At 42.7% G+C, this 23716-nt stretch overlaps 1 protein-coding gene across 2 annotated transcripts in view; it reads right to left on the bottom strand.

The window, feature by feature from the left end:
* Window positions 1-19187: 19187 nt before the first annotated feature.
* rbl1 (retinoblastoma-like 1 (p107)) overlaps window positions 19188-23716 on the bottom strand; it is a 42121-nt gene continuing 37592 nt past the window's right edge. Inside the window, exons 18-22 of one of the 2 annotated variants that reach the window (XM_014131642.2) lie at window positions 22777-22848; window positions 22461-22551; window positions 21569-21729; window positions 20937-21101; window positions 19188-20208 (exon numbers count right to left, since the gene is read on the bottom strand). In XM_014131642.2, coding sequence (XP_013987117.1) covers window positions 20035-20208; window positions 20937-21101; window positions 21569-21729; window positions 22461-22551; window positions 22777-22848 — 663 coding nt within the window. In that variant the 3' untranslated portion in view covers window positions 19188-20034. The remainder of the gene's footprint in view (window positions 20209-20936; window positions 21102-21568; window positions 21730-22460; window positions 22552-22776; window positions 22849-23716) is intronic. The other variant, XM_014131643.2, reaches the window with a different exon arrangement.

Below are 23716 nucleotides of genomic sequence, written 5' to 3'. Positions count from 1 at the left end.
ATGATCTTGTCAATACTTTAGACACTAAAATGAAATGTGCTGCTTTGTTCATGGACCTGTCAAAAGCTTTTGATACTGTTGATCATGCTATTTTATTGAATAAGTTGACCTCGATAGGCCTGAGCTCTGACGCCTGTTCATGGTTTCATGATTATCTTAGTGACAGAACTCAGGACATCGTGGTTGATGGGGTTAAATCTGAATTTCTTGAAGTACATAAAGGTGTGCCACAGGGGTTGATTTTGGGATATTCCCTTGTTTACAGAGTGGGAGTGCAGCAGGCAAACCCAGTGATGCTACTGGTTCCTACTCATCTAGAGTTGTGACACAGACACTCGATCAAGCATTTAAAAAGGCAGCATTTATGCACCCACACCAAAAACTGCTCAAGACCTCACTGCAGCCTTTTCATATTACATTGCAAAGGACATGATGCCATTTCAAATTGTTGAGAGGCCTGGCTCTGAGGCTGATGAAGGTTGCCGTGCCTCACTACAAAGTGAGTGCTGCGAATTTTATTTTATTTGCTTACTTAAGGTTGTGTTCATTTAAACCCGCAGTAGGGAAACTTTTACCTCTCATGGCCACATGGTGCCATCTTTAATGTTAATGTTATTATTTTCATGTTTATGCACACAAAAAGTACATAGTGCTGCTAATTTAATTTGTTGTTTTTCAATATAAAACTTGTTGAAATTATTTAAGTGTGTATCTGTACTTTTTGAACATTTACAGCACATTTTAACAATACCGCGAATATACTGATAACCATGATCATTTTGGTCACTATAATAGTGATATGACATTTTCATACCGTTTCATCTGTACTATTATGTATGCTGTTGATCAGGCTGTGTCAAAACTACAGTCAGATTTTATAGCTATGCAGGAATCCCTTGCTGATTTAAAACTTGTGCTAAATACAGGCAAAACTAAATATTGTTTTCAAACTCTTGTAAGAATGTTTCAGATTAACTACATTGTTCACTCATTCGATGGTTCTCCAATCGAACGTGTTCCCGCATATAAATACTTTGGCTGTGGAGGCAAAGTCAATCCGTATAGGGCCCTTGATCCTTTGAATGATTTAGGGGAGATGAAACAATGGAGCCCGTTTCAATGAAGTGAAGCAACGTGGGTAAAGGGGCGATTTGCACGTGGAGCTTGGCAAAAGGGGGCATGATTTGTTGACATAATTGTAATCCAAACCTTCATTTACTCATTGTGACACACTGAGGTTCCAAACTCTGACTTTATGACCAAAAATATTCTATATACACATTGTAGTCAATTTTGACAATAGAATAAAATGTTTGACTCATATCGATGCCACAGGCCGTTTTCAAAGGAATTAGTTGCTTTTTAGGGGCAGTCACTCTTTAAACATGGTCTGACTGTGAGTGAATGTGGTCACACAACCACAGATTATAGTAAAATAGACAAATTACTTATTCGAAATTTTACACAGGCACACAAAATTACTTTTTTTCTTGTCCGTGGGGTAGGGGTTAAGGTTAGGGTGTAAATAGTTGCAAAGTTGCTAATTAGCTTAACAAAAATCTAGCTAAATGGTATAGTCGGTGTGCGTTCTCAATGGACATTGTTAAATAGCGTGCTTTGTAAATTCGCTCTGGCTATTTGTTTGGATTTCAGAGCAGTCTTGTCTGAATGTACTAGAACGCAGAATAACTGATGGTTTTATGAGCGGTCAAGGCCCGTTGATTATGGCCGGTGTCAGTAAACGTTAGGGAAAATAACGTAATTTAAATTATTGCCAACAGCGCAGTTAGTCACCAACGCTTTTAATAACACGGACAAAGCCTAATCAGCTCTGCTGGGTGAGTAGAATGGAGAGTGAGGATGTGTTTTGTTGTTTGTGTCTGGAAGTAGCTAGCAAGCTAGCGCATTTTAGCCAGTTAGCTTGGGTGCTTAACCCTGCTCCTTGGCAGATTTTGGGGTTGAATAATCCTTGTGAGAATCAAGGACAGTGGATTAGTCAATGGATTAGGTAACATTAAAATTGGCAGTATATATGGGCGAGAGCACGAATTATGTTTACAAATAGTCAAACTGTGCATCACACCGCATTTAAATGTAATCGCTAAAGGGTGTAGATTTGAGGGTTCTGTGTTGATACAATATGTAGTAAATTTGTTATCGGTGTAAAAAGACGAATAAACTCATATGCCAAACATCGCCACATTAGTAAACTATTTGGTAGAGCAGGATCACAAGGCATCATATGGGAAAGTACAACCAGCGAGGCAAGAGAGAGCATAGTAATTAAAGTGGCCTCCCTGTGAACAGAAGTTGTGTTTTGACTATATATATCTTTTTTTATTCACCTGGTAGTTGTGTTATGTGCCAGATGTTAAGACTATAAACCATAATAATTGGGTTATTTGCGGGATGTATTTGTAATTTCAATAGTATTGGGTCTATGTTACTGACAGAAATCTGAGTTTCTGATTGTGATTCAACTGGTTCCATGTTTTTCTTAGCAGCCAGTGTTTGTTTTAAGATGTAAACTGAACGTTTTAACAGCTTGCTTAGTTCTAATTTAAAGGCTAATTTATTCAACATGAATTGCGAGGCAATTTTGAGGTAATACGTTTTTGTGGCCTAAATGGTCTGCTGGAATAATCTAATGAGAATGGAGTCGTATTTGAATCCTGAACGGAATATATGCTTGCAAACAATTGCAAGTGTTTGTTTTATTACTTGTAGCCTAATCAGAAGAAACATTTACCTAAATCTAATTAATTCTAATAATAGCGGATAGGCAATTGAGAGAGCTGTGACCATGATAAAACTAGGCTACAACAGCAATGGATCAAATTTGTAGGTAGTAAGAGGCTGTAGTATTGTGCCCACCGAAATGTTTTTTCCTTAAGAATTGGCTGATGTATTTTATACATTTGGCGCATTACAGGTTAATCTTAAAATAAGACGTTTAATAAGTGTGAAGCAGAAAGGGAATATCCAGCAGAGGGTGGTATTAAAAATATAATATTGTCGTATTGTTAGGGAAGACTACAATAAAAACATTTCCTTCTAGTAAGGAGAGAATAATCATGTTTGGATTCTTTTCTTTACTAAACCTTACGATGTGTGACAGTGACAAAGACTTTGATAAGGAGGGTTGACGTACACTTAATGAGTGTTGACAGTATGTGAATGGTAATATGTTAGTTTTTTTTTTTATAGCACTCTAATGATGCAATATTTTAGTGATTTGAAAAGCTGAGGTTTCAATACAAGATTAAATGATGAGTAGAGAGATTGAGCCTTGAGAATGTAAAATAGATTAGCTGTGGTTGAAAGCGAGCAGGCAGTGGGACGTTTGAAGTAGAGGTATGAGAAACGTTCTTTGACAGTTTCTGATTATTGTTGCTCGGTTTTGTAGTTTAGGTAACACCAGTAAATTGGAGCAGGAAGGTAATGTCATGTTGTGGAACAGTGTCAAGTATTTAAAGTAAATGTTTTAGTATTGAAAATTGAGCTGATTGAATATTGAGCTGACGAGGCCAACTTTTTGTAGGTCCTAGATTTGTTAAAACAGGTTTTATGTTTTCACTAAATTAATACAACAGGTTAAACTGATAAGAATACCAGAAAGGGGCTCTGGGTTTCTTTACTTTAGGTGTCTATTCCACTTAATGGAACACTGTATTATCTGATGTGTTTGAGTAGGATTCTTTCTTCCAGGACTGATGGAAGTCCACTACAGTATGTCTGTTAAGGGAGCTCCCACATTAAATAAGGCCTGGCAAATTTTGTTTGTTTTTACCCTACATTATGAATATTTGTAATTTATTTTTGTAATAGTATTTTTATTGAAATTTCACAATTTTCACAGCAACAAAGATAAAACAAAAAATACAGAAATTAGACACAAAAGCTCAGTAAAAAAAAAAAGGGATTGGATCCAACACATGGAACGTACAGTGTAATCCTGAGAAAGGTAAACAACTACCATTCTAAGTAAATCCTTGCAGCAGAATAGCTGATAAATCAGGTTCTAGGTAATTTAAATAAGGTTCCCACAGTTTGTAGAACTGATCTGTTTTAGAATGTAATGTATAGTTGAAGTCGGAAGTTTACATACACCTCAGCCAAATACATTTCAACTCAGTTTTTCACAATTCCTGACATGTAATCCTAGTAAAAATTCCCTGTCTTAGGTCAGTTAGGATCACCACTTTATTTTAAGGTGAAATGTCAGAATAATAGTAGAGCGAATGATTTATTTCCACTTTTATTTCTTTCATCGCATTCCCAGTGGGTCAGAAGTTTACATACACTCAATTAGTATTTGGTAGCATTGCCTTTAAATTGTTTAACTTGGGTCAAACGTTTTGGGTAGCCTTCCAGAAGCTTCCCACAATAAATTGGGTGAATTTTGGCCCATTCCTCCTGACAGAGCTGGTGTAACTGAGTCAGGTTTGTAGCCCTCCTTGCTCATACACGCCTTTTCACTTCTGCCCATGTAACAGTGTAGGTTCCGTCCCTCTCTTCGCCCCAACCTGGGTTCGAACCAGGGACCCTTGCACACATCAACAACTGACACCCACGAAGCATCTTTACCCATCGCGCCACAAAAGCCGCGGCCCTTGCAACGCAAGGGGAAACCCTACTTCAAGTCTCAGAGCGAGTGACGTCACTGATTGAAACGCTATTAGCGCGCTGAGGTCAGGGTGTTGTGATGGCCACTCCAATACTTTGACTTTGTTGTCCTTAAGCCATTTTGCCACAACTTTGGAAGTATGCTTGGAATCATTGTCCATTTGGAAGACCCATTTGCGACCAAGCTTTAACTTCCTGACTGAGATGTTGCTTCAATACATCCACGTAATTTTCCTTCCTCATGATGTCATCTATTTTGTGAAGTGCACCAGTCCCTCCTGCGGCAAAGCACCCCCACAACATGATGCTGCCACCCCCGTGCTTCACGGTTGGGATGGTGTTGTTCGGCTTGCAACCCTCACCCTTTTTCCTCCAAACATAACGATGGTCAAACAGTTCTATGTGCAGTTGTATACCGTAGTCTGGCTTTTTATGGAGGTTTTGGAGCAGTGGCTTTTTCATTGCTGAGTGGCCTTTCAGGTTATGTCGAAATATAGGACTCGTTTTACTGTGGAAATAAATTCAGCCAAAAAAGAAACGTCCCTTTTTCAGTACCCGGTCTTTCAAAGACAATTCGTAAAAATCCAAATAACTTCACAGATCTTCATTGTAAAGGGTTTAAACACTGTTTCCCATGCGTGTTCAATAAACCATAAACAATTAATGAACATGCACCTGTGAAATGGTCGTTAACCTGTTAGGGCTAGGGGGCAGTATTTACACGGCCGGATAAAAAACGTACCCGATTTAATCTGGTTATTACTACTGCCCAGAAACTAGAATATGCATATAATTATTGGCTTTGGATAGAAAACACCCTAAAGTTTCTACAACTGTTTGAATGGTGTCTGTGAGTATAACAGAACTCATATGGCAGGCAAAAACCTGAGAAGATTCCTTACAGGAAGTGGCCTGTCTGACAAGTTCTTGTTCTTCTTGACTCTCTTTATTGAAAACTGAGGATCTTTGCTGTAACGTGACACTTCCTACGGCTCCCATAGGCTCTCAGAACCCGGGAAAAAGCTGAATGATGTAATTCCAGCCCCTGGCTGAAAAACATTAGCGCCTTTGGTAGGTGGTCTATCAGAGGACAATGACTGAGGCGCGTGCACGAGGCGACTAGATGTATTTATTTTCTCTCTCTTTGTACTAAAACACAGATTCCCGGTCGGAATATTATCGCTTTTTTTACAAGAAAAATTGTATAAAAATTGATTTTAAACAGCGGTTGACATGCTTCGAAGTACGGTAATGGAATATTTAGAATTTTGTCACGAAACGCGTCGGGCGCGTCACCCTTCTTTACACTTTCGGATAGTGTCTTGAACGCACGAACAAAACGCCGCTATTTGGATATAACTATGGATTATTTTGAACCAAACCAACATTTGTTATTGAAATAGAAGTCCTGGGAGTGCATTCTGACGAAGAACAGCAAAGGTAATAACATTTTTCTTATAGTAAATCTGACTTTGGTGAGGGCTAAACTTGGTGGGTGTCTAAATAGCTAGCCCTGTGATGCCGGGCTATCTACTTAGAATATTGCAAAATGTGCTTTCACCGAAAAGCTATTTTAAAATCGGACATAGCGAGTGCATAGAGGAGTTCTGTATCTATAATTCTTAAAATAATTATGTTTTTTGTGAACGTTTATCGTGAGTAATTTAGTAAATTCACCGGAAGTTTGCGGGGGGTATGCTAGTTCTGAACGTCACATGCTAATGTAAAAAGCTGGTTTTTGATATAAATATGAACTTGATTGAACAAAACATGCATGTATTGTATAACATAATGTCCTAAGATTGTCATCTGATGAAGATCATCAAAGGTTAGTGCTGCATTTAGCTGTGGTTTGGGTTTATGTGACATTATATGCTAGCTTGAAAAATGGGTGTCTGATTATTTCTGGCTGGGTACTCTGCTGACATAATCTAATGTTTTGCTTTCGTTGTAAAGCCTTTTTGAAATCGGACAGTGTGGTTAGATTAACGAGAGTCGTGTCTTTAAAATGGTGTAAAATAGTCATATGTTTGAGAAATTGAAGTAATAGCATTTCTAAGGTATTTGAATAACGCGCCACGGGATTCCACTGGCTGTTACGTAGGTGGGACGAAATCGTCCCACTGGCCCTAAAGAAGTTAAGACATTAACAGCTAACAGACGGTAAGCAATTAAGGTCACAGTTATGAAAACTCAGGACACTAAAGAGGCCTTTCTACTGACTCTGAAAAACACCAAAAGAAAGATGTTTAGGGTCCCTGCTCATCTGTGTGAACGTGCCTTAGACATGCTGCAAGGAGGCATGAGGACTGCAGATGTGGCCAGGGCAATAAATTGCAATGCCCGTACTGTGAGACACCTAAGACAGCGCTACACGGAGACAGAACGGACAGCTGATCGTCCTCGCAGTGGCAGAGACCATGTGTAACAACACCTGCACAGGATCGGTACATCCGAACATCACACCTGCGGGACAGGTACAAGATGGCATCAACAACTGCCCGAGTTACACCAGGAATGCACAACCCCTCCATCAGTGCTCAGACTGTCCGCAATAGGCTGAGAGGCTGGACTGAGGGCTTGTAGGTCTGTTGTAAGGCAGGTCCTCACCAGACGTCACCGGCAACAATGCCGCCTATGGGCACAAACCCACCATCACTGGGCCAGACAGGACTGGCAAAAAGTGGTCTTCACTGACGAGTCGCGGTTTTGTCTCACCAGGGGTGATGGTCGGACTCGCGTTTATTGTCGAAGGCCTGTACTCTGGAGCGGGATCGATTTGGAGGTGGAGGGTCCGTCATGGTCTGGGGCGGTGTGTCATAGCATCATCGGACTGAGTTTGTCATTGCAGGCAATCTCAACGCTGTGCATTACAGGGAAGACATCCTCCTCCCTCATGTGGTACCCTTCCTGCAGGCTTATCCTGACATGACCCTCCAGCATGACAATGCCACCAGCCATACTGCTCATTCTGTGCATGATTTCCTGCAAGACAGGATTGTCAGTGTTCTGCCATGGCCAGCGAAGAGCCTGGATCTCAATCCCATTGAGCACATCTGGGACCTGTTGGATCGGAGGGTGAGGGCTAGGGCCATTCCTCACAGAAATGTCCGGGAACTTGCAGGTGCCTTGGTGGAAGAGTGGGGTAACATCTCACAGCAAGAACTGGCAAATCTGGTGCAGTCCATGAGGAGATGCACTGCAGTACTTAATGCAACTGGTGGCCACACCAGAAACTTGGCTTTCTATTTCTCAAAGCCTCCTTCACTCATGCTGCTAAACATAGTCAGTTTTACAAGGGTATCTTACCGATCCTTGACTTCGCCGATGTCATTTACAAAATAGCCTTTACACATGTTAAGTTTGCTGAAAATAAACGCAGTTGACAGTGATAGGACGTTTTTTGTTGTTGCTTTGTTTACATACTTTTGTACCTGTTTCCTCCAGCATAAGGTCCTTTGATGTTGTTCTGGGATTCATTTGCACTTTTCGCACCAAAGTACATTCATCTCTAGGAGACAGAATGCATCTCCTCCTGAGCAGTATGACGGTTGCGTGGTCCCATGGTGTTTATACTTGCGTACTATTGTTTGTACAGATGAACGTGGTACCTTACGGCGTTTGGAAATTGCTCCCAAGGATGAATCAGACTTGTGGAGGTCTACAATTTCTTTCCTGGAGTCTTGGCTGATTTCTTCAGATTTTCCCATGATTTCAAGCAGAGGCACTGAGTTTCAAGGTAGGCCTTGAAATACATCCACAGGTACACCTCCAATTGACTCAGGCTAATTGACATAATTTATCAGAACCTTCTAAAGTCATGACATCATTTTCTGGAATTTTCCAAGCTGTTTAAAGGCACAGTCAACTTAGTGTATGTAAACTTCTGACCCACTGGAATTGTGATACAGTGAATTATCCATGAGGTGCAGAGAAAAAGGTGAACTCTGTTGGAGGGATGAAAGGTTCTCCAGACATCAGCATACCGCAGATCCTCTCAAATAGCTTTAATTAAACAACCTAGCTTGAGGAGAGGGTGAAGGTATGCTGCTGGGAAACTTGTCAATAAGGGGGTTCAACAAACAATTACAATATCCTCCAACCACTGCAGTGTCTGAGTTTAATTCTGAGAAGTGTAGAAATACCTTAGTGAGGAAATCAAGGGGGAAGTAAATATTCATTATGGAAATGTCCTGCCCTTGTAAAGTACCTTTAATTACAACAAAATGCCAAGATTTATCTTTCACACATTTCAACACCTTAAGTGGTAGGTTATTTTTCACAAGAATTTCCACACCTCTACTTCTGGATGTAAATGATGAGTAAAACACTTGACCAAACCCCCCTTGTTGCAATTTCAAATGCTCCGTCACGTCCTGACCAGTATAGGGGTTATTTGTGATTGTAGTTTGGTCAGGACGTGGCAGAGGGTATTTGTTTTATGTGGTTTGGGGTGGTGGTTTTTTTCGAAGGGTGTTTGATTTATTATTTCCGGGTTATGTTCTGTTTTTGTATTTCTATGTTCTTTCTAGTGTAGTATTTTCTATGTTAGGTAATTGGGTGTTGGACTCTCAATTGAAGGCAGGTGTTTGTAGTTGCCTTTGATTGAGAGTCCTATATATAGGGATGTGTTTTGTTTGTTAATTGTGGGTAGTTGTCTTTAGCACTGCTGTTATGTGTATAGCCTGTTAAACTGTCGGTCTGTCGTTCTTCGTTTTGGTGTTCACTTTATTTAAAATAAATATTCAAGATGAGCATCCACATTCCTGCTGCGTTTTGGTCCTCTCTACCCGAAGACAGACGTTACATGCTCCTTGTCATCCAAATGAGTTTCTTGCAACAGAGCAATATCAATATTTAATTTTTTTCAAAAAAGATAGTACTTTTTTCCTTTTAATGGGGTTATGGCTCCCTCTAATGTTCCATGTACATAAACGGAGTCTGTTACCTGCCATTGCACTTTGACCGACCAATATGCATACTGAATCCTACTATAAAGATAGGGTGGTACCCTTTCCCATGTGTTGAACTCTCCCCATTCTCACCGAGCCTAAACAAACTATATGAACCCTGAACACGAACTATACTACACCAGAAAAATAAACATGTAAAGTTCCAAGGGGGGTTTCCTGCTAGCTAACATGCAGGGGATTTCAACTCTCCAATGTAAACTCTTAAGTCTGCATAACCACTCTATAGCCTCATCATTTAAACATATGAAAATCAATAAAAGAAGATTGAGGCTCTTCCACCTAAGATCAAGCCTGGACACCAATATCGATTCCCACAGATCTCAATCTGAGCTAGGGTGGCAGTTACTGTAACAATAAAAATGTTACTGAACAAGAGCACTTGAGAACTCACAGCACTGCTTCATGACCAGACTTGAATAAAAAAGTTATCCTATGCTGCAAAGGAGCAGGGTGAAGATATTTACCCGAGAGAGTCAATAAACGCAACAGCCTCTTCAGGTGTGTAAGGCTTCTTAGGCGTTCCGTTGACCATAATCTTCAATGTGGCCGGGTACAGCAGTGCGTAGTCCATCTTCATTCTCGTGAGTTGAGCCTTGACCTCATTAAATGCCTTGCGTCTTCGTACAACCGCTGTGGAGTAACCATTGAAGAATGAGACCCTTGGACCTTCGCGTTGACTATCGTCAGATCCGATGCGTCTGGCCGCGTCCATGACGCGCTGCTTGTTGGTGAAGTTGTGGAACTTTATAACCGCTGGCCGTAGGCGCTGGTTATCGATGTTTGAGAGCGATGGGCTCTATCTAGCTTCATACGTCCAGCCTTAGTATCCATTTGTAGGTACCCAGGAATCCATTCCTCAAAGAATTTAACTGAACGTTTCCCTTCAGTATTTTCCAGGAGTCGCACCACACGGATATTGCAACTGCGTCCTCGGTTATCCAAGTCATCAATGTGCGCCGCCATTTCACGCATTTGTTTCTCAAGTGCCTTTATCTTAGATGTAGTTGAAATTTCCACAGTAGCAATTCTTCCTTCCGCCTCATCAACACCGTTCTTATTATGATATCGATCACTTTAGTAATGTTATCAGTCATCTTTTGAATCACCAGGTCCATCGTGCCTGGATCTGCAATGGTATAAGCTTCGCTAACGTTAGTTAGCTCATCCTGCATATCTACGGGGTGGTGGTTTTAGTCGAGTTCTTAGTAGTTCTGCTGGGCATGTAGTCGGAAACTTTTGAGAAATAGCCGTCAAGACTTATTGTAGGGTAATTTATTTCGAAAATTCTACCACTTTTTCAAGCTAAAAGATGAATATAAAGAAAGAAATTAACGAATGCCACGGGAGCTCTCTGAAACAGTGTTCTTTACGGTGCCATTTTTCTTGTTAGTGTTTTAATGCTGTCTGATTTATTATGAGTGGTCTATTTTCATTTGGTCTTATCGGGTTTTTCACAGTCAGAGAAAATGTACCTTAAACCTCTTACATCTAGATGTTCCGCTATCCAATGATAGAGCGTGGCGCGAATTACAAACACCTTAAAAATCCCAAAACTTCAATTTTTCAAACATATGACTATTTTACACCATTTTAAAGACAAGACTCTCCTTTATCTAACCACATTGTCCGATTTCAAAAAGGCTTTACAACGAAAGCAAAACATTAGATTATGTCAGGGGAGTACCCAGCCAGAAATAATCACACACCCATTTTTCAAGCTAGCATATGTCACAAAAACCAAAACCACAGCTAAATGCAGCACTAACCTTTGATGATCTTCATCAGATGACACTCCTAGGACATTATGTTATACAATACATGCATGTTTTGTTCAATCAAGTTCATATTTATATCAAAAACAGCTTTTTACATTAGCATGTGACGTTCAGAACTAGCAAACATACCGAAAACTTCCGGTGAATTTACTAAATTACTCACGATAAACGTTCACAAAAAACATAACAATTATTTTAAGAATTATAGATACAGAACTCCTTTATGCAATCGCGGTGTCCGATTTTAAAATAGCTTTTCGGTGAAAGCACATTTGGAATATTCTGAGTAGATAGCCCGGCCATCATGGCTAGCTATTTTGACACCCACCAAGTTTGGCACTCACCAAACTCAGATTTACTATAAGAAAAATTGGATTACCTTTGCTGTTCTTCGTCAGAATGCACTCCCAGGACTTCTACTTCAACACCCAATGTTGTTTTGGTTCCAAATAATCCAGTTATATCCAAATAGCTGCGTTTTGTTCTTGCGTTCAAGACACTATCCGAAGGGTGACGCGCCGGCGCGTATCGTGACAAAAAATGTCAAAATATTCCATTACTGTACTTCGAAGCATGTCAACCGCTGTTTAAAATACATTTTTATGTGATTTTTCTCGTAAAATAGCGATAATATTCCGACCGGGAGACCTTGTTTTCGTTCAAACACTGAAAATAGAAAATGGAGTCTTCACATGCACGCGCCGCCCGTGTCATTGTTCTCAGAATGACCACTTTCCAAAACCCCTACTGTTTTTCGCCCAGGACTGCAGAGTCATCATTCCCCGTTCTGGTGCCTTCGAAAATCTCACGTTACAGCAGAGATCCTCTATTTTCGATAAAGAGGCTATAGAAGGACAAGAAATGGTCAGACAGGGCACTTCCTGTATGGAATCTTCTCAGGTTTTGGCCTGCCATATGAGTTCTGTTATACACAGACACCATTCAAACAGTTTCAGAAACTTTAGGGTGTTTTCTATCCAAAGCAAATAATTATATGCATATTCTAGTTTTTGGACAGGAGTAATAACCAGATTAAATCGGGTACATTTTTTATCCGGCCATGAAAATACTGCCCCCTATCCTAAACAGGTTAAAGGGGCACACATGGAATTTTCTGAAGTTCTTCTTTTCTGAGTTTTAATTTAACACGTTAATTATTTTGATAAGAAATGTAGTGAAGAAACTTACTGACAGTTGTGGCTGTTTTGCGTGATGTTTTGTTGTCTCTACCTTCTTGCCCTTTGTGCTGTTATCTGTGCCAAATAATGTTTGTACCATGATTTGTGCTGCTACCATGTTGTTGTCGTCATGTGTTGCTACCATGCTGTGTTGTAATGCGTTTCTGCCTTGCTATGTTGTTGTCTTAGGTCTCTCTTGTTGTGATGTGTGTTTTGTCCTACATTTAAAAAATAATAATTTTTAATCCCAGCCTCCGTCCCCGCAGGAGGCCTTTTGGTAGGCCGTCATTGTAAATAAGAATTTGTTCTTAACTGACTAGCCTAGTTAAATAAAATAAAAAAATACTGTAACCGTTGAATATGAAATATTGGTTATATGTTATTGTTTTTACATAATCTAATAGAGAAAGAGAATTTATTTGATAATTAATAGTTATGTGTGATTAGGACCACGAGAAGGATAGACCTGTCTCTAGTCTATTTTACTATGAAGTTATGGGTACAATTATTTTATTATGGAGTTATTAAGGGTAGTAATTTAATTTGATTTGTGTCAAAATGGGGGAATTACAAGATCCTTTGAGGTTTTTGAATTGAAGTTTACACACCTTGAGTGATATGTAGGAATGTATCGAATGATGTCTTTTTTATTTTTAAAAAATACAATAACATTCATGGCCTTGTTGAAAAAAAAAGAAATACTCCTGTATACTGACAGTTGACAGCATATAGACAGCATTATCACACTGTCAACCTTATCACACAGGGTCAGGAAATTATCCAGATCATCCAGCAGACCCAATCTGGTGTGATTTATATATATATATACTGCTCAAAACAATAAAGGGAACACTTAAACAACACATCCTAGATCTGAATGAAAGAAATAATCTTATTAAATACTTTTTTCTTTACATAGTTGAATGTGCTGACAACAAAATCACACAAAAATAAATCAATGGAAATCCAATTTATCAACCCATGAAGGTCTGGATTTGGAGTCACACTCAAAATTAAAGTGGAAAACCACACTACAGGCTGATCCAACTTTGATGTAATGTCCTTAAAACAAGTCAAAATGAGGCTCAGTAGTGTGTGTGGCCTCCACGTGCCTGTATGACCTCCCTACAACGCCTGGGCATGCTCCTGATGAGGTGGCGGATGGTCTCCTGAGGGATCTCCTCCCAGACCTGGACTAAAGCATCCGCCAACTCCTGGACAGTCTGTGGTGCAACGTGGCGTTGGTGGATGGAGCGAGACATGATGTCCCAGATGTGCTCAATTGGATTCAGGTCTGGGGAACGGGCGGGCCAGTCCATAGCATCAATGCCTTCCTCTTGCAGGAACTGTTGACACACTCCAGCCACATGAGGTCTAGCATTGTCTTGCATTAGGAGGAACCCAGGGCCACCACACCAGCATATGGTCTCACAATGGGTCTGAGGATCTCATCTCGGTACCTAATGGCAGTCAGGCTACCTCTGGCGAGCACATGGAGGGCTGTGCGGCCCCCCAAAGAAATGCCACCCCACACAATGACTGACCCACCGCCAAACCGGTCATGCTGGAGGATGTTGCAGGCAGAACGTTCTCCACGGCGTCTAAAGACTCTGTCACGTCTGTCACGTGCTCAGTGTGAACCTGCTTTCATCTGTGAAGAGCACAGGGCGCCAGTGGCGAATTTGCCAATCTTGGTGTTCTCTGGCAAATGCCAAACGTCCTGCACGGTGTTGGGCTGTAAGCACAACCCCCACCTGTGGACGTCGGGCCCTCATACCACCCTCATGGAGTCTGTTTCTGACCGTTTGAGCAGACACATGCACATTTGTGGCCTGCTGGAGGTCATTTTGCAGGGCTCTGGCAGTGCTCCTCCTCCTGCTCCTCCTTGCACAAAGGCGGAGGTAGCGGTCCTGCTGCTGGGTTGTTGCCCTCCTACGGCCTCCTCCATGTCTCCTGATGTACTGGCCTGTCTCCTGGTAGCGCCTCCATGCTCTGGACACTACGCTGACAGACACAGCAAACCTTCTTGCCACAGCTCGCATTGATGTGCCATCCTGGATGAGCTGCACTACCTGAGCCACTTGTGTGGGTTGTAGACTCCGTCTCATGCTACCACTAGAGTGAAAGCACCGCCAGCACTCAAAAGTGACCAAAACATCAGCCAGGAAGCATAGGAACTGAGAGGTGGTCTGTAGTCACCACCTGCTGAACCACTCCTTTATTGGGGGTGTCTTGCTTATAATTTCCACCTGTTGTCTATTCCATTTGCACAACAGCATGTAAAATTTATTGTCAATCAGTGTTGCTTCCTAAGTGGACAGTTTGATTTCACAGAAGTGTGATTGACTTGGAGTTACATTGTGTTGTTTAAGTGTTCCCTTTATTTTTTTGAGCAGTATATGTGTACATATGTACACACACATATATATACACACATACATACATATAAATAAAACATACCTTATTTACACAAGTATTCAGTCCCTTTGCTATTGGGCTCAGGTGCATCCTGTTTCCATTGATCATCCTTGATGTTTCTACAACTTGACTGGAGTCCACCTGTGGTAAATTGATTTGGACATGATTTGGAAAGGCACACACCGGTCTATATGAAGGTATAGTTACTCTGACAGGGCTCCAGAGTTTCCCTGTGGAGATAGAACGACAACCATCTCTGCAGCACTCCACCAATCAGGTCTTTATGGTAGAGTGGCCAGACGGAATTCACTCTTCAGTAAAAGGCATGACGACAGCCTGCTTGAAGTTAGCCAAAAAGGCACCTAAAGGACTCTTAGACCATGAGAAACAAGATGCTCTGGTCTGATGAAACCAAGATTGAACTCTTTGGCCTGTATGCCAAGCGTCACGTCTGGAGGAAACCTGGCACCATCCCTAGGTTGAAGCATGTTGGTGGCATCATCATGCTGTGGGGATGTTACATTTACATTACATTTAAGTCATTTAGCAGACGCTCTTATCCAGAGCGACTTACAAAATGGTGCATTCACCTTATGATATCCAGTGGAACAACCACTTTACAATAGTGCATCTAAATCTTTTAGGGGGGGGGTTAGAAGGATTACTTTATCCTATCCTAGGTATTCCTTAAAGAGGTGGGGTTTCAGGTGTCTCCGGAAGGTGGTGATTGACTCCGCTGTCCTGGCGTCGTGAGGGAGCTTGTTCCACCATTGGGGTGCCAGAGCAGCGAACAGTTTTGACTGGGCTGAGCGGGAACTGTGCTTCCTCAGAGGTAGGGGGGCCAGCAGGCCAGTGGTGGATGAACGCAGTGCCCTTGTTTGGGTGTAGGGCCTGATCAGAGCCTGAAGGTATGGAGGTACCGTTCCCTTCACAGCTCCGTAGGCAATCACCATGGTCTTGTAGCGGATGCGAGCTTCAACTGGAAGCCAGTGGAGAGAGCGGAGGAGCGGGGTGACGTGAGAGAACTTGGGAAGGTTGAACACCAGACGGGCTGCGGCGTTCTGGATGAGTTGTAGGGGTTTAATGGCACAGGCAGGGAGCCCAGCCAACAGCGAGTTGCAGTAATCCAGACGGGAGATGACAAGTGCCTGGATTAGGACCTGCGCCGCTTCCTGTGTGAGGCAGGGTCGTACTCTGCGAATGTTGTAGAGCATGAACCTACAGGATCGGGTCACCGCCTTGATGTTAGTGGAGAACGACAGGGTGTTGTCCAGGATCACGCCAAGGTTCTTAGCACACTGGGAGGAGGACACAAGGGAGTTGTCAACCGTGATGGCGAGATCATGGAACGGGCAGTCCTTCCCCGGGAGGAAGAGCAGCTCCGTCTTGCCGAGGTTCAGCTTGAGCTGGTGATCCGTCATCCACACTGATATGTCTGACAGACATGCAGAGATGCGATTCGCCGCCTGGTTATCAGAAGGGGGAAAGGAGAAGATTAATTGTGTGTCGTCTGCATAGCAATGATAGGAGAGACCATGTGAGGATATGACAGAGCCAAGTGACTTGGTGTATAGCGAGAATAGGAGAGGGCCTAGAACAGAGCCCTGGGGGACACCAGTGGTGAGAGCGCATGGTGCGGAGACAGATTCTCGCCACGCCACCTGGTAGGAGCGACCTGTCAGGTAGGACGCATTCCAAGCGTGGGCCGCGCCGGAGATGCCCAACTCGGAGAGGGTGGAGAGGAGGATCTGATGGTTCACAGTATCAAAGGCAGCAGATAGGTCTAGAAGTATGAGAGCAGAGGAGAGAGAGTTAGCTTTAGCAGTGCGGAGAGCCTCCGTGACACAGAGAAGAGCAGTCTCAGTTGAATGCCCAGTCTTGAAACCTGACTGATTAGGATCAAGAAGGTCATTCTGAGAGAGATAGCAGGAGAGCTGGCCAAGGACGGCACGTTCAAGAGTTTTGGAGAGAAAAGAAAGAAGGGATACTGGTCTGTAGTTGTTGACATCGGAGGGATCGAGTGTAGGTTTTTTCAGAAGGGGTGCAACTCTCGCTCTCTTGAAGACGGAAGGGACGTAGCCAGCAGTCAAGGATGAGTTGATGAGCGAGGTGAGGAAGGGGAGAAGGTCTCCGGAAATGGTCTGGAGAAGAGAGGAGGGGATAGGGTCAAGTGGGCAGGTTGTTGGGCGGCCGGCCGTCACAAGACGCGAGATTTCATCTGGAGAGAGGGGAGAAAGAGGTCAAAGCACAGGGTAGGGCAGTGTGAGCAGGACCAGCGGTGTTGTTTGACTTAGCAAACGAGGATCGGATATCGTCAACCTTCTTTTCAAAATGGTTGACGAAGTCATCCGCAGAGAGGGAGGAGGGGGGGAGGGGGAGGAGGATTCAGGAGGGAGGAGAAGGTAGCAAAGAGCTTCCCTAGGGTTAGAGGCAGATGCTTGGAATTTAGAGTGGTAGAAAGTGGCTTTAGCAGCAGAGACAGAAGAGGAGAATGTAGAGAGGAGTGAGTGAAAGGATGCCAGGTCCGCAGGGGAGGCGAGTTTTCCTCCATTTCCGCTCGGCTGCCCGGAGCCTTGTTCTGTGAGCTCGTAGTGAGTCGTCGAGCCACGGAGCAGGAGGGGAGGACCGAGCCGGCCTGGAGGATAGGGGACAGAGAAAATCAAAGGATGCAGAAAGGGAGGAGAGGAGGGTTGAGGAGGCAGAATCAGGAGATAGGTTGGAGAAGGTTTGAGCAGAGGGAAGAGATGATAGGATGGAAGAGGAGAGAGTAGCGGGAGAGAGAGAGCGAAGGTTGGGACGGCGCAATACCATCCGAGTAGGGGCAGAGTGAGAAGTGTTGGATGAGAGCAAGAGGGAAAAGGATACAAGGTAGTGGTCGGAGATTTGGAGGGGAGTTGCAATGAGATTAGTGGAAGAACAGCATCTAGTAAAGATGAGGTCAAGCGTATTGCCTGCCTTGTGAGTAGGGGGGGAAGGTGAGAGGGTGAGGTCAAAAGAGGAGAGGAGTGGAAAGAAGGAGGCAGAGAGGAATGAGTCAAAGGTAGACGTGGGGAGGTTAAAGTCACCCAGAACTGTGAGAGGTGAGCCATCCTCAGGAAAGGAACTTATCAAGGCGTCAAGCTCATTGATGAACTCTCCAAGGGAACCTGGAGGGCGATAAATGATAAGGATGTTAAGCTTGAAAGGGCTGGTAACTGTGACAGCATGGAATTCAAATGAGGAGATAGACAGATGGGTCAGGGGAGAAAGAGAGAATGTCCACTTGGGAGAGATGAGGATTCCAGTGCCACCACCCCGCTGGCTCGATGCTCTAGGGGTATGCGAGAACACGTGGGCAGACGAAGAGAGAGCAGTAGGAGTAGCAGTGTTATCTGTGGTAATCCATGTTTCCGTCAGCGCCAGGAAGTCTAGGGACTGGAGGGTAGCATAGGCTGAGATTAACTCAGCCTTGTTGGCTGCAGACCGGCAGTTCCAGAGGCTGCCGGAGACCTGGAACTCCACGTGGGTCGTGAGCGCTGGGACCACCAGGTTAGAGTGGCACGCGGTGTGAAGCGTTTGTATGGCCTGTGCAGAGAGGAGAGAACAGGGATAGACAGACAAATAGTTGACAAGCTACAGAAGTGTTGTTTCTTGTATTATTGTCTCCTGTGTCTTTAGAGAACTGTTTCACTTTGATATCCTTTTTCTTCTGTCCTGATTTTCTCTTTCTTTTCTTCTGTTAACTAGATATTCTTTGTTGTTCTTCGTTAGCTAGCTAGCTTCATTGCTTATGTTCTTCAGCGGCATGGATTGGGAGAAGTCAGGATCGAGGGAAAGATGAACGGAGCAAAGTACAGACATCCTTGATGAAAACCTGCTCCAGAGCCCTCAGGACATCAGACTGGGGCAAAGGTTCACCTTCCAACAGGATAACGACCCTAAGCACACAGCCAAGACAACGCAGGATTGGCTTCAGGACAAGTCTCTGGGTGTCCTTGAGTGACCCAGCCAGAGCCCAGACTAGAAACCGATCAAACATCTCTGGAGAGACCTGAAAATAGCTGTGCAGCGACGCTCCCCATCCAACCTGAGAGCTTGAGAGGATCTGCAGAGAATGGGAGAAACTACCCAAATACAGGTGTGCCAAGCTTGTAGCGTCATACCCAAGAAGATTCGAGGTTGTAATCGCTGCAAAAGGTGCTTCAACAAAGTACTGAGTAAAAGGGTCTGAATACTTATTTAAATGTGAGAGTTTTTTTTATTTTTAATACATGTGCAAACGTTTCTAAGAACCTTTTTTTGCTCTGTCATTATGGGGTAGGGTGTGTAGATTGATGAGGAAAATATACATTTAAGAATAAGCCTTTAACGTCACAAAACATGTAAAAAGTCAAGGGGTCTGAATACTTTCCAAATACACTGTATGACATAATGAGGCTCATTTACTAAATGCGGCTGTTGTAACATTTGGATTTTCAACTCCTGATAAGAAACCCATCAAATTTGAGCACCTACTACATCAAGGATCAAGCAAGTAATTGTGCAATACCAGACATGTTGGTATGGAGTTGACGTTTAGATTTACTGTAAGATGTTGCGGTTGAGTTAAGATTAAAAACAATTTATATTTTATCAAAAATAGCACCAATGATCATAACTCTGAAATTTCCCTTAAAATAAGACCAAATAAAAAGTGTAGATACTACACAAATGCTGCCTTAATTAGCAGCATGAAGGGAAAAACAGTAAACTGCCATATTTCATATAGAAACTAGCCCTTTCTGCTATGATACCACCTGCATACTTTACAATGCAATAGAGGGCCAAAGGATCATTTATGATAGGCAAAAGCCTATTTTTGTCACAGTCTTGAAGGCCATGAACAATTTAAAAGCAACACAGGTTTTGGTTCATCACCAACCTTTGTCCTTCACTTTGAAATCACATCTGAAGACAAAGAAATGTTGACCAGAAAAAGATAGACTCATGCTGTAAGTAGGGTAAGCACTTACAGAGGACATTAATGAGTTGTTGGCACTGGAATGTGGGGTTCTTAAAAGGAGATTGAGTTTCAGGGTGGGGTTCTCAGTGGTGGGCTCTCTCGCTGACCACGTCCTGCAGACGTTTGAGCAGCACATCCTCGCTCTCGGGACACACCCGTTTGGTGGGGGACTCGCCCAAGTAGTCGCCCTCCATGGAAAAGGCCCTTTTCCTGCTCACCCCGCCCTGGCGGATCATCCGGTTGATGTCAGTCAGTTCCTGCGGAAGGAGGGGGTAAAGCACAGGTGAGCTAACATTAACATACAGACAGGAAGTAAAGGAACCTTTGCCCCTGGGAGTGCCCCTGAGCCAAAAGGGGTCCCCTAAATCCTGAGTGGCGCAGCAGTCTAAGGCACTGCATCTTAGTGCAAGAGGTGTCACTACAGTCCCTGGTTCGAATCCAGGCTGTATCACATCCGGCCATGATTGGGAGTCCCATTGGGCAGCAAAAAATTGGTCCAGCCTCGTCTGGGTTTGGCAGTCAATGTAAATAATAATTTGTTCTTTTAACTGACTTGCCTAGTTAAATAAATGTTTTAAAAAATCTGCCTCCTAGCGTACACCTGGCCATTAAATATATTTGAATTATTCCAATCATTAAGCCCTTGACTACTTCAATCAGGTGTGCTAGTTCAGCAAAATTGTGAAATGCCTGGAGCTCCCTGAGGAGAGGTTTGAGAAACATCAAGGTAAATGGACTGAAATATTGTCCATAAATTACCTCATTGGAAAGGAAGGACCATACCTCCCCACACTCATGTGCAAAGCATATTGTTTGCCTTAAACTATGGACAATGTTGATTCATGAGTTAATACATTGATTTATGTTAAAGCATGTGTAAATGAACCATACAGACTACACAATTTGATGTAAAAAAATGTGCATCTAAACTTCTGTACTGCCTCTTCAAAATACAAAACACACATGCATAAGTGTGGGGACATACTTTGGAGGGGCTGCCGTTGATCTTGTAGGTGTAGGCAGAGTTGGGGGTGAGACAGGAGCCGTTCTTGTGTGGGGACACGTAGATCGAGTGTCTCTGGGAGATGCGGCGGGGGGACAGGGGCTGGGCTCTCATCGAGGGGAACGGGGACAGAGGAGGGGCCTCCATCTGGAAGACAAGAGGGAACAAACAACTAGCTTACAAACCTCAAACTTCTGACTAGATACTGACAGTGAACTGGTGTCAGGACAGAAGTATGCTCATGGTTAAAGTTTAATTAGTCATATGGTATATACTGTCCAATGAAATGCCAACTTGCAGGTTCCTTCGACAACGCAACAATAAGAAATAATAAAATATAACACGAACAGAAAGTAAATGGCACAGTAGAATATAAAAAAGCACAATTTATAGTAAAATATTTACACAGGGTATCATGGAAGGGGGGATTAGGGGGCAATTGTTTAAATTGTGCAGTATTAGCAATAGTACAGAAGAGTCTGGTATCAGCAGTTGTGATATGTGTGTAGCATGAATGTATATGTATGTGTGTGTGCGCATGTGTGCCAAGGTGCAGAGAGTCAGTTCAGATTGCTTGTAGATAGAAATGGTCTCCGAGCCTGTTGGTATCATACCCTGTTGTCCATGCTGGGGGCGGCGTATCGGATGGCAAAGCCCTTAATCTTCAGCACATAGACAGAGTTGTAGAACTGGATGAGGTCGCCTCGCTCCTCGCCTTGGACAAGAGCCTCCTCTCTGCTGCTCTGGTCGGCTTTCTCAGCAGCTGAAATTAAGGCTGGTGGGTGCATTGTTCAGTAATGGATACTCATATCACCAAAGAGTCTGCCTACCGTATTGTTAGCAGTTGATGTTATTCTTCAATAACACAGACCCCAAAGCAAAACAGGGGGAAGAAAACAGGTTTATTCAAAGAGGACAAACCATGCTTGAAAGTTGGTGGTCATTTCTTTCCTGTCCTCGATGATTCTCTCCACAGAACAAAGGGACAGGATGTAGTTTTATAACCCAGCCCTAGCCTGTGGTTGGCTAATTAGAATTCCTTGCAATAAAACTGGGCCAATGGTCAAATTTGAAGTATCCTATTTCAAGTTCAATGTATTAACAATTTGGACCAATGAGAACTTGTCATGTAGCTATGAGTCCCAGACTGAAATTCCTCCCATGTCTCTGACCCATTGATATTACAGAAAGAAAACACTATTTCCATTAATCATTAGTACTCAATTGACCTCTTGTCCTCTGCGTTGCGTATTTATCTTCAAAATATTCTTACAGTATCAATATATTTTTTCAGAATTTCTGTGCTAGAAACAAACCATATGAAACCAACATTTTAAAACAGCTGGACATTCATTCAGGTTACATTCAGTGGAATTCATTTCCAGAGTCTTTCTCAGGGCCGAGGTATCTTTTAGTGGTCCGAAAATAACTATCCGAACCACCTGGCTATACTCCAGTAGCGGACAGCTGCAGATAGAAAGGCTATTTGGGGGCGTGCTGTCTTACATTTTCCACCAGAGGTGGGTTCCACTTCCATGTTCTCGTCTGAGGGCTGTTCTCTGGTGCTGCTGGGCCGGATGAGGACACTGCGGTAGACCTGTGGAGTGAGTATAAACAAGAGCCATAAGGAACATCACTCAAATTATTTTTTACTTCACGACAGACACAAATTCTATATGTAATATAATATTAGTGGTCTATATTACAATCTGTTTTCTGACTATACACCAGAAAAATGCACCTCCCTCTGCAGAAGTGTTTGAGAAGATCTTGAAATAAAGTACTGAAGAATTCAGAAAAATCTGGCATGTAGGTTACTTACATGACTGCTGGCTTGTGGTTGACTGCGGTAACATTTCATGATGTCCTGGAATGTGTGGCCATCTTTCGTAATCTACAACATTCATATGTATACTATTAATAGGAATCCAAGCAACAATCACTCAGATGAGAAAATAAATGTTGAATGTCTGTATGCTTTATGACTGCGTTTGTGCCAGGGACCGGCAAGACATGGCCTTCTTCCTCTGGGTACAGCTTTCTTAAAACCCAAAAACAAAACAAAAATCTGTGTGTTCTCTCTATATCTACTACCCTAACACATAATTGTTTTAAGATCGCTTGATGGTCCATGTCATTACTATTTGATTATCTATTGAAGGACACCTAGGGCTATCAGAAACAAATGTGTAAAAAAAAAAAAAAAAAGAACAGGCCAAGACAGGAAATTCATCGGAAAAATATTGGGATCATCTGGTAGTAAGTGTGTAGATGTGTGTAGAAAAGTGCTTTCAAATGAGATGTGTCCTACGCGTTTTGTGGGTGTCGTAGAGGGAAACATTAGACACGTGTTCCTGAGTCTTAGCTTTCAGCAATGGGATCATAATAGCTGATAGCTCCAACTGTTCAAAAGTTGTTTTTTTTAATTACACGCTCTGTCACAACTGTCAATAATGGATAGAGGTTACTCACGTAACTACAGTTCTATGAACCAAGCAGCGCATTCAATGGATTTAATAATATTGGGGGGACAAAATAGCCCTCAAATATTGGGAGGACTTATATGCTGAATATGCAGTCAGAATAATATTCTACAGTGAAAATGGGTCAATTCTGTTGAAGGTTATATTGAGTCAGTAAGATAAGGTGATGATTAGGAGGCTTCTTTATGATATGGGCCATCCGGAGTATGGCATTTATCGCAGTAGGATGGACACACATTGTAGTATTGAGTCAATTGTCAGATTACAGTTTCTTCTCAA

The sequence above is a fragment of the Salmo salar genome, chromosome ssa12 (genome assembly GCF_905237065.1).
Source record: "Salmo salar chromosome ssa12, Ssal_v3.1, whole genome shotgun sequence".
NCBI lineage: Eukaryota > Metazoa > Chordata > Actinopteri > Salmoniformes > Salmonidae > Salmo > Salmo salar.
This window is presented reverse-complemented; position numbering and strand designations above follow the sequence as displayed.